Genomic DNA, 12,319 nt, shown 5'->3' with positions numbered 1-12,319 from the left:
TCATCATTTCCATAGCAATTGTCATGTAAACATTGGATAGTGTCATCAAATATATTCAAGGACACCTTTTCTGTGTAACCATCCAGGCTCCACCTCATTTAACTCACCTTCTGCCTGTCATTTTTATTCTGTGGTGACACCAGGAGAGCTAAAAGCATTTAAACTACTAAAGCCACTCAACAGAACAACAATGAAGTGTACACAAGAGAATGAGAAGGTGTCATTTCTTCCCCTAATATGGCCTCAATTTGCTGGGGCACTGCCATTCACCTACAGGCCTACAAATTCCACCCACACTCACAGCTCTATTCTAGAAGTATTGACATCACATTCTCTGCTTGGTTTGATATGTAGATGCTTTTTAAGAAAACTAGCAGAAAGAGTTCATAACAGTGTGACCTAAAATAGATTCTGCTCTTACTTAAATATTCAAAGTTGTGCATCATCACCTCACATATCTATTTCTTCCACTTACATATTGACAAACACATATTGTGATACTCAAAATTCTATTAAAAGTTAAGTTTTAGTAGCTACAATTAGACATAAAAATTAAACAACACAATTTTTTTCTAACCGAAATATGGGATAATGATAGCCACAGAAACTTAGTCCAGTTCTTCAATACATGAAACATCTTAGATTTTTAGGGTGAGATGTAAGAAAGAATATAATTAAGAAGAGAATAACATAGCTTGTATGCAAACAGATGATGAGAGAAGAAGCTACAAAGTGCATGTATGCCATCATGCTTTAGCTCAAGAACACACAGGTTTTAGTTTTAACTCATCCCCTTTAATGAGTGTTAATTTTTTTCAATTCTTAAATCTCTGTAGCATCTACACCATGGAAAGGAAAGAATTCTTCTCAGGAAATAAATTTTATTCACCAATAATTTCTTGTTTCTCTCTCCAGTTGGATATTTCCACAGCAACCATAAACCACAGAGTTCAGGTGTTTTACCTTAACCGAACATTCTTGGTATTGTTCACTCACGAGTGACAACTTCCGAACTCAACATTGATGTATTAATCATGTGTCTCTCATCATCTTGGTTGTGATTTGACCTTATAAACTGTAATTGATTACAGTTGTGCTATCTCTCTAATAAGTAGTGGGTAATCACTTTCATGCAATAATTTTCCCTAAATTTGGAGAGCTGTAAGTTCATTTCATGACCAGAAGTCTTTGTGGCATTTTATGGAAGTGACAGAGTAACAGTGTCTCTGGCACCCTCACTGCACTCAAAGGAAAAGTGCAAGTCAGACCATTTGACAAACATTTGGGATGGGGACAGCCTTCAACTCACAGGTCTTCCTTTGGGGCCTCGGTCCCCTCTTGGTCCTTGTGATCCTGGAGGGCCCTAAAATACAAATTATGATTATGGATATAAACATTCATGAATTTTTAAAGGATTTAATTGGTAAAAGAACATTGAAACAGAAACATCACATGTCCAATTTAGTGCAGTTGGAGACTGGACAACAAAGCCTGTGTGTATGAATGTTCTATAAACAAAAGGGCTGAGTGTTTCAGGAGTGAGGTTCAAAGACCTGCAAACAGTTAGGTACCACATAGAGGTACTGTGGAACTAAACATATTAGCATAGCTACTAATTGCAAATTAAACATCATTTTCACAGATTTGTCCCAGTGTAAATCTCTGGCAATTAAGTTCTAGGTACAAAAACTTAAGAGCTCATGTCTGGAGACACACATAAAAGTGCAAACCCTAAATTATCGATTATCTGGTAGAATATGGGCATTCAGATTGGTACAGAATGCTCCAGACCACTCATCACTGGCCTACCTGCTGCTGTCAGCCTCCTGTTGCTTCATGTACATTCAGTGACTTAACTATTATTTCTACTGTATATATATGTGCACATACATAAAGTCTGCTTATAATTTCTCAAATTATAATTGCCACAGTTTCTGCCTTGCTAAAAAAATACTTTATTTAAAAATTGTTATTCGTTTCAACCAACAACACTATTTCTGTTGTTTTATTTAATTTTTTATTAAGATGTTTTCCAGACTGGCCCTGAAACTCCTTTGGCTCAAGGATCCTCTTCCTTAGCCTCCTGAAAAGCAGGAACTATGTGTCTTGTTGCCAAGCCGTGCTCAACATCACTGTGTAAAGGCAGAAACTTCCAAAGTAAAATGACTCTGTTAGATCTATGTTAGTATTTTATTTCAAGAGATCTGATGTATTTTGATATTTAAATGGTATGTATGTGAGTATATATATATATATATATATATATATATATATATATATATATATATAATGCTATTGATAGTCCAAACCTGAGATAAACAGCCTTTATGTAAAGCCAGGAATCTGATCTGTCATGCTGATATATAACTTCTCAAATTCTACTGCAATATATTATTTAAGTAAATTAATAAATCTCTCTTAATCAGTAAGTATACAAGTATGCTCTCATTTCAAGAACAAGGTCAGTCTAAAATTAACAATGTAAACATAGATTGTTTTTCCTTTCACTAACAGCAAGACTAATGCATAAGAAAAAATACTGTTTTTCAGCTTCAGGATGAACTGACCCTGTGTGCCATGTACTGCTTAAAAATACAATGTCTAAATCTGAAGACAATTTAAAGTAACACGTTTTGGGATGTCGAGCATCCTTTTGTGCATTGCTGTTTTCTCGTGTTAGTCTGGTCAACAAAAGTGTTCAGCATTCATGACAAATACTGGAGAAAAGTACTTACTGCAGGTCCTGGACGACCGCGTATGCCCGTTACCTAAACACCAAACAAGAAAATGTGTAAAGACAAAGTTTGCAGAGACTTGGAAAATTCAACAGTCTAATGAATAAAAACAAAATTACAGTGGAATCTTTTCAAGGGTGTTACCAACTAGCTGCACTCCCTCTGCCCTGAGTTAAAATATCACCTATTTTGAACTCTAATATAGGAAAATAGTGTTGGCATGGAAAGTGATACACCCACATTGAAGACAGGCACTGCACTAAGTCTTCGCTCTCACGGCAGCTGTGTGGCCTTGAACTAATTACTATTCTCTCTATACTGCTTCTTTAATGGAAATTTATATGCAGACTCAAATGCAAATGGTGTCTATGAAATAATCTTACTCATAGAATTATGTGGATTGATAAATGTTTGTCAAATACTTAGAATCTAAGATATGTTAAACATGAAAAGGGGAAACTATAGGAAGTGTTTACTTTTCAGGCAAACTGAGAAAATAGGGTTTAAAGATAAAGCAAAAATGTGTATACTACCAAATAATTAACATGTGACTTTTTCTCTTAATAGATTGGTAAAAACTGATGTAAAACCTATGGTTTGAAATGATAGTAACTCCATAATATCTATGGTGTATCTTCTGGTCACTGACAAGGATAAAGATGTCCTGAGAATTCTGAATTAATGTGGAATTTCGAGCAGGATCAAGAAATGACACACTTCCAAAAGTGTGGAACATCACTATATATACATGCAATAATTTAATATTATAAAAACTTGAGTTTTTGGATTGTCAGTCATGTGAATATAAAATTTAATGTTATAAAACATTAGATAGTGTATCAAATACTGTATTTGCCTTGTGTATATTATATTAAAATTTTTCTTTATAAAATAACTTTGTTTTTAAAGGAAACAATAATATACAACTACTACAGTTATGCTTGAAAATAATACATATATTGTTTTATATATAAATATATAACATATAATATAGAACACACATATATACTTACAACAGGCACTAATCCTGGTTCTCCTTTTTGTCCCTAGGAAGATTTTTTTTAAAAGAAGAAACCAATTAGTAGAATACAAATTATTTTGAGCAATATCATGTCATACTAGGCTACGGAAACACTGGGAATGTCTACAAAATGCTAACAATGAGAACAAAAAGTTTACATTCCATAATCAAAGCGTTTAGTCAGACATTATTTGTGAACACAACTTCTACTTAGCTGAAGAAGGTAAAATAAATCTAGCATATAAAATAAGAAAAGCTTCATTTCACTTTGTCTTTCACAGATCAAAAGCAAAGGGTTGACTAGAATAAGAAAGAGTCAGCAGAAAAGACATAAAGATGAGGTGTCATGGAGACACCTCCCCAAAGATTAAAATCACGGAAGAAACCCAGAGAGGTGTGTGTGCGCGCGCGCGTTTCCCACACGTACTAAGTGGCAAGATTGTTGTTATCAACAGAAACCATCATTGCCATCTCCTTTCATAGAATTCATGGAGAATGTCAGAAGTGACAAGCGCTTGTCTCATCAGAAGAGAAGACAACTGTTCCACTTGTGCACTTCTCGGTCTCCGAAGGAAAAGCTGGAAAAAGTCAACTGCACAGGAAGAGATTGCCAAGTCAACCTATGTGCTTTAGCAAAGGAGCAACAAGGAAACTAGACATGAGAGGCATTTTGTTTGAGCACAGAGCCATAGATTTTTGAAGTGCATATACTGATTTTAAGATCTCAGTATGTAGGGTAAATAATGTTGGGTGGCCTAATATATGTGTATTTCCTCATATATTAATTAGTGCTATCTGCTTCAGTGTTTGTCTTCCAGTGATTTTGGTTTCCTTGATTCCAGACACACCATCATCATTGTGTCTGCCTATTTTGCTTCCTGGATGATCTTCATGAGCCAATTAGTATCAATTAACACAATGTAAAATGCCCTCTTCTGTTAAGCAACTGAGGAGAGCAAGTGTGACTTCAACTCACATCCTACTTGCAAGGATTGCAGGAGGAGTGTGGCTGAGTTTAATTTCTTTTCTCACAAATAATATTATTTCATCTAACTATAAAATCAAATATGTGGCTAGTAGGGAATTTTGGAAGCAGAGGAAATACACAGAAGAAATTATCTCACTCAGTACCTTGCAGATATCCAGGGATATCGTTCTGACATGTTCCCATCATTTTTATGCCCTTTCACTTATCTGTCAAAGCTACACTGGTACATCCCTAAACTGTCATATTAAAAAAAAAAAAAACACTACAGTGAACATCCTTGAGTATCAATGCTTGGGTGGCATCATGATTAATATGTAAGAGATGCTTCTAGAAAGTATGTGGGTTAAAAGTCATACTGTTTTTGTTTTTTGTTTTATTATTCTTTTTTTGATCTAGGTCACCAAATTGTATACTCCAAAGGGGCAATCTAATTATATCTTTCCAACATTACCTCACACATGAAAAACTGATGCAATATTAAAACTTTTATAATTTTAATGATCATAATCACAGACTCAGCGGCAGGATATACAACCCAGTGATCACATCAGTTGATCTGAGTCTGGAGCAGGCAATGATTTCACAGTAGGGAAGTGGCCGTAGAGTAAAGGCAGTTGTTAGGGTAACAGTTATGACTACTGATGTCCTCATATGCATGAAGCTCTTCTCTAGGAAAATATTTTAAGGTCCTGAAGGTGAAGGAGGGGGAAAAGGGCAAGTAGTGTGCTTTAGAAAAAAAAAATTAATTTATTTTGGATCAATTAATTCTCCTTCAATGGAAAGACCAACTCATTAAAGGAGAACTCCCTTCACTTTCTTTTCTTATCTTCCCTCCTTCCTCTTTCTCAATCTATCCCTGCCAGCAGATTAACATCATGTTTCTAATACATACAAAATATTGACTAAGTGCAATGATTAATAAAAGTTTGGAAACAGTAGAACATGTTCCAAAATCTCTAATACAGTTCATAACTTTCTGACAGAAATGGATATATAAAAAAATTAGCTCAGTGGTTGAATGCTTGTCTAGTATGTGGAAAGCCCAGGCTCTCCCACACTGAAGAAGTAAAAGACAAATGAACTGTAGAGCCAGCAGGTTAGTGGCCTCTGTAACTAAGTAGTCAAGGAACTGTGTTCATTTGGTCTCAGTAGATTTCAGGCTACTTTATACCCACATCAAGCTTCCAGACATTTCAGAGCACAGTTCTGTGTGAATAGCATCAGAAAAAAAACTGCTTGTGAAAAAGAAACTATACAAATACTCACCTTTCTTCCTCTACCTACAAAAAGAAAAAAATAAATATGTCATTTTATGGAGAAACAACTATGAAAAACAGGCAACACATATGCTTTCAATAGTATATTTCTTATACATACAGATTTCAACATAGACAGGTTATCTGTCCACTAATATGGTACAGCTCAAAAACTGTCTTGAATCAATTCCAACAAAGAAAATAGTACATATATTTGGAATGTTCTCATGTGGTCATAATTTTCCTCATAGCATTCAGAGATTCTAGTGTTAACAAAACCAAAAAAAACTAATCATTTTTATCATAAACTATTTTTAATGAACGTTCCTTGTTGGTTTTAATATTGTAAATGAGTCAAGTAGTTTAGTTAAATGCAAAGTGTATTAAATGCCCAACTCTGCAATGAAAATCTATATCCCGCATCCTGTCCCTGTCCCTTGATTCCGGGTCTCTGTCAAGCCTTGTACAATCAGAAGCCACTACTATTGGTTTCTCGTATATTATTATAATCTTCATAAATAAGCAAATGATACCAGGCACCTAGTTTTTCCTTATTCTCCTTTTTCTTGTCTGCATATAGCTGTAGGTATTTAAATCATGCAAATGTTTGCATAAAAGTTGTTTTCCTATTTCATTTTCAAATCAGGATCTCTTTGCAGGAATCCAGCACAGTCCATTTAACAGCATTACTTTCCTCACAATAAATTATTTGGTTTGTTTCTGGTTTTTTTTTTCTTATTGCTGAAGACAGCTTATTGTCCTACCACAATATTTCAAAGAATGGATGTGAGAGCTATAGGTATAATTTGGTGGTTTTGGTGGACTAGCCAGAAACCATATTAGATATTGTAAATATTGTTATAATGAATAATGATTTTATATATATGACCAGCTGTAAGCATACTTGTAACATAAATTTTCTTAAATTCTTTAAGCCAATGAATAGAAAATTATATTTTGACGTACTATCAATATACCGTCTCCTGAGGTTACAACCACTTTATACTCCTACAGTCGGTGAGCAAAGCTCTCAGAACAATGGCTGGTGACACAACGCACTAACAAACACTACAACATTGTCCAGTTTGCTAGGTGAAACAACGTGACTGAAGCCCCAGTTTTGATTTTGAGGGAATCTGACAGCATCATACTCAATTTCCTTTAAAACTTATGTTGTTTCCTCTCCTATCTTTTATTATAGCTATTTTATTATTTGTAGCTGAAATTTCTTTATACATAAAATATAGCCAGCCGGGCGGTGGTGGCGCACGCCTTTAATCCCAGCACTCGGGAGGCAGAGCCAGGCGGATCTCTGTGAGTTCGAGGCCAGCCTGGTCTACCAAGTGAGCTCCAGGAAAGGCGCAAAGCTACACAGAGAAACCCTGTCTCGAAAAAACCAAAAAAAAAAAAAAAAAATATATAGTCATCATTTGTAACTTGAATTGCAAATTTGCTTGATTTCTTGCATGCCAATGTGCTGTGAGATGTCTTTCTGTATGCTGTAAATGTGTTACTCTGATAGGTTGATAAATAAAACGCTGATTGGTCAGTAGCCAGGCAGGAAGTATAGGCGGGATAAACAGACAAGGAGAATTCTAGGGAGTGGAAGGCTGAGTCAGTAGACACCATCCTGCCGTCCAGGGAGCAGCATGTAACAGCACACAGGTAAAGCTGCGGAACATGTGGAAACATATAGATTAACAGAAATGGGCTGAGTTTAAATATAAGAGCTAGTCAGTGGTAGGCCTGAGCAAATGGCTGAGCAGTTTTAATTAATATAAGCTTCTGAGTGATTTAAGCAGCTGCGTGGTCTGTGGGGCTGGGCAGGACCGGAGAAAACTTCAGCTACACCAATGTTTGTTTTTTATTTTGTTTTCTTTGTTTGCATGCTGGCAATTAACCTAAGGCCTCACTCATGGTATTTGAATACTCTACCACTGGACTGAACCAAAGCCTGAAAAAAAGCCTTCTGTATTTCATGACTACAAAAGAATTCTGCATCTTTGACATGAGTAGAATTCCCTTTTATCTCATTTTTGTCCACTATTTGGGGTTTGCCCTGTGTGACTATTATTAATCTAAGATTTGTCTAAGATTCAGCCATTCTAAAGGTCTTATGATATTTAATATTCATGACTAACTATGATAGGACATTCAAATTTTTAAGCTTTTGCTTATCTATTATAATTTTATCAGCTATTTCTTGTGTGTTTTGTCTTAATTATAGATATTTATTATTGCTACAAATGGGACATGTTTTATCTCATTATTTATATTATAATACAACTTTTTACACAGCAAATCTGTATATTTCTGCTGGTTAATTTTATACTACACTGCCTTACAGTAACTTTTTACTCAGTTTATTTAGGTTTTATAAATGCACACTTTTGTTTTTGTGGAAACTACAATGTTTATTGCCGTAAAGGAACATGTCTGGAGTGGTTATCTACTGTATGCTACCAGTCATACAAAGTGCATAGAAGGCAAAAATTATAATTTTCAAACTTCTTTTCAATTTTCCCAACTAACTAACTGTTTTCCCAGGCACTGTCAGGGCTACAGAGTTTTCTTGAATTACATCATGGTTTGCTCTGTTCCGTTGTGTTAGTCGCTTCTTTGGAGACTTTTCAATAATATGACTGTGGTGATATTGTGTTCCCCAATATATCGTGCACCCTAATAAACTTATCTGGGGTCAGAGAACAGAACAGCCACTAGACATAGAGGCCAGAAAATGGTGTCACACATGCCTTTAATCCTATCACTTGGGAGGCAGAGATCCATCCGGATCTCTGTGAGTTTAAAGCCACACTGGAAACAGCCAGGCATAGTGACTCACACCTTTAATACCAGAAAGTGATGGCAGAAAGCAGAAAGGTATATACGACATGAGGACCAGGAACTAGAGCTGGTTAAGCTTTTAGGCTTTGGAGCAGCAGTTCAGCTGAGATTCATTCTGGATAAGGACTCAAAGACTTCTAGTTTAAGAAAACAGGATCAGCTGAGGAAATAGAAAGGTGAGGAAGCTGTGGCTTGTTCTGCTTCTCTGATCTTCCAGCATTCACCCCAATATCTGGCTCTGAGTTTGTTTTTATTAATAAGAACTTCTAACAATTTGTGCTACATATGGCTGTCTTCTACATACATTCTGCCTTTTACTGTGTTTGATTCTTCTTGATTAATGTACTGTTTTCTCTTCCCATGGGTGACATCTACACCTCTTCTGTCATTTGTGCACTATTACCTTGTTGATCAGCTTCCTAGTTCATCTTTCAGTTTTACTTTTCCTGTTTCTTCCACATCACTGCACATGGATCCTGCTGACCACTTTTTTTTCTTAGACACATTTATGACTTTACTGAGTTCTGACCTGGAGGTACATCTTAGCACTTAGTAAGGCTTATATAAAGTACCCAGCACTCTGAAAGTTCAGGGCTATCTTTGGCTAAATCACTTAAAGGCAGCTTGGTATACAGGAGAACTTGCCTCAAAAAAAAGCTGTATAATTGGTTAGAATATTGTTGGCTCATTTTGGTATGGGTTAATTTTGTTTGGATTTGATACCTGGTTCTTGGTTTCTGCTAGCCTAGTGTGTAGCTCAGGCTGACTTTGAACTCTTAATCTTTCTACCTCACTTCCCAAGTCCCGAATTAAAGGCATGTACCACTATATTCAGCCTCAGAAATTTAATGTGAACTATGGCCATACATATGCCTGTTCTTTGTCTCATAAATTTAACTGAAACCAGTTACCCTTCTCTCATGCTTCATTTGTATAAATTTGTTGCCATTCAGTTTTCACTACTTCACTTGGAATGTGTTGTACTCTCCTGCACTGATTATTGGCAGGAAGTTATAGATTTTGCTTTCTGACATTGTTGACATATTCCCACTTGCTATTTGTTTATCCCCAAGGGTTAATTGTGCTGATTCCTGGGCATCTGTGAGATTATGTCTGCTTCCAGGAGCTTTTGTGTCTTTATCATTCTATGACACATGTTTATCATACTGCACAAATTTGAGTTTAGGTATTTATTTTAGGTGCATTGTTTCTGCTAAATAATATCCAAGATGAAAAGATATAAGTTGCTATATAATATTTCCATGTATGTACTGCTGAATACTTCATTTTTTTGTTATTTTCAATGGAATTTGTCAGAAGAAAAAGGAAACTTTGATAATGTCTTGACAATGACTAGTACAAGGACTAAAGCAAACAAATTAAAAGCTTAATGTTGGTCTTATATAACTCATTAAAATATGCAAATGATAACACATGCCTATCTCTGATTAAAATCAAATATATATCAATTAAACACAAATACTTTTTCTATAAAAATATTTTAAAACCCAGTAACTTGTATCATTCTTTTCTCCAAGAACTTGGCTCCATTTCCTTCTATTATATGGTTCACATTAAGCACACCCTGGATTTTTAAGGCAATATAAGAGAAACTGCTAGAGCAGTAATTATATTATAAATAATTATCATATTCTGTAGGGTGAAGCTTATATCAGAGACAATATTATGTTTTCTGCATTTTCTCTTGGACATTAGGCAATGAAACAGAAAGCCAACAAAATATCTTGGAGGCACTGTAGTGGGTAGCTATTCCAGCTTTGGTCTGGAAGTTCCAACCCCCATTGAGGCTTCTGTAACTATCACACCTACAAGGCAGGGCCAAGGGAGGGCCCTAAAGACCCGAGATCAGGACGCACCATGCTCTCTTGTTTCCTGGACCTGGACGATAGAGGTAGACCAAGGGGAGTTCTCCAGAGAACACCGGACTGTGCTACATCTTTTCCAGAACCCGCCACCTACCTATCCCTTCATTTGTAAGTTACCCACTAAATAAACCTTGCTTTTAACTATGTGGAGTGGCCTTAATAATTTCACCAATAAGGCACCTTTTATAAACACAATGACGGCAGCCATCTATAATGCACAATCATTCTCTAATTTGACATAATCATCAAAACAAGATCCTCTAATAGTTAAGAAAACAAGAAATCATTGTCTACTTCTATGCTAATTGACCTCAGAGGGGGAAACTAGGTTCCCTACTTGCTCCACAAGGCTCATCACACATTTTAAAGAAATATGTTTAGTTTTTTGGTTTCAAAGTCATTAACCCCTGAGGTCACAGAGTTAGTTGCTATGATTATTCACTTGGATTGTTCAACTCTGAGGACAATAATCACTGGAAAATAAAGGTAGGCTGTCAGCTCTATTCTAAACAGATTTGAGCATTCTTACCAAAATTAGTATCTCCACCTCCAGATGTTTGTGGGCATACTTGACAGCATTCCCCAGAGGGTGTTATAGGATTGGCACAGTTGAGCACATCTAGGCACTTTATCTTGTCACAAAGAATGGCACCATTGTCGCAGACACAGATCTCACATGGAGAAGGTTTCCAAATGTCTCTATTTAAATACATCTGGCCATTTTGAGTACATGCTATTTCTTCACCATATTCATCTGAAATAAAAAGAAAAGATGTTAATAATCTGAAATTTTATAATCTATGGAATGTTTAAGATAATAAGGTATCATTTCGGTTTTAAAAAATTCAAAGATGTACCCTCCTAGGCTTGAGACCTAGATCAGTCAGCAAAGTCCCTATTGTGCAAGCAAAGGGGAGCTGAATTTAGGTCCCTAGCACCCATGTACAAGGCTGGGCAAGTGTAGACACATGTGCCTGTAACTCTAGTGCTGGCAGGTGGATTCACAGAGCTACCTAACCACTCAATCTAGACAAGTTCAATGAAAGATTCTTTCTCAACACAGATAGAAAGCAATTGTGGAAGATACCCAACATCAGTCTTTGGCTTTAACTCTCTCTCTCTCTCTCTCTCTCTCTCTCTCTCTCTCTCTCTCTCTCTCTCTTACCAATGCATGAACACACAGAGAGAGGGAGTAGAAGGAAGAAGAAGGGGAGGAGAGAAGAGAAGGGGTTAATCTCTTTAGGAGACAAAAGGCCAATGAACTTATTCACATAAAACAGTGAGTAGTTCATTGAATGTAATAAAGTTTGGTAAAGAGGGACAGAAAGAAGCCATTTGAAAAGAGAGCAAAAAGGATTTCCGAAGGGAATGAGTAACTTCAGTACATGTAAACCCTACATGATTTTCAACTTACTAGAGATTTTATACAAGTAAATTTCAAGCAAGGAGTTCAAGTGGACTCATGTACTCAGAGAAACTTCCAAATAATAGCATATGGGCTTCTGAGAATTGTTTTAAACATGAATTGAAAATGAAATAACTGTTTCCTATCTCTTGGATTAGGTTTCCATTAACTGAGGGTATTCATT

General features: G+C 36.0%; 1 protein-coding gene across 1 annotated transcript in view; it reads right to left on the bottom strand.

The window, feature by feature from the left end:
• Positions 1–12,319, bottom strand: part of Col5a2 (collagen type V alpha 2 chain) — a 162,742-nt gene that overhangs the window by 54,445 nt on the left and 95,978 nt on the right. Inside the window, exons 3-7 of the mRNA XM_059278138.1 lie at positions 11,260–11,484; positions 6,011–6,024; positions 3,749–3,781; positions 2,736–2,768; positions 1,310–1,363 (exon numbers count right to left, since the gene is read on the bottom strand). Coding sequence (XP_059134121.1) covers positions 1,310–1,363; positions 2,736–2,768; positions 3,749–3,781; positions 6,011–6,024; positions 11,260–11,484 — 359 coding nt within the window. The remainder of the gene's footprint in view (positions 1–1,309; positions 1,364–2,735; positions 2,769–3,748; positions 3,782–6,010; positions 6,025–11,259; positions 11,485–12,319) is intronic.

The sequence above is a fragment of the Peromyscus eremicus genome, chromosome 13 (assembly GCF_949786415.1).
Source record: "Peromyscus eremicus chromosome 13, PerEre_H2_v1, whole genome shotgun sequence".
NCBI classification, from domain to species: Eukaryota; Metazoa; Chordata; class Mammalia; order Rodentia; family Cricetidae; genus Peromyscus; species Peromyscus eremicus.
Note: the sequence above shows the minus strand (reverse complement) of the source record. Positions and strands in the feature narration are given on the sequence as shown.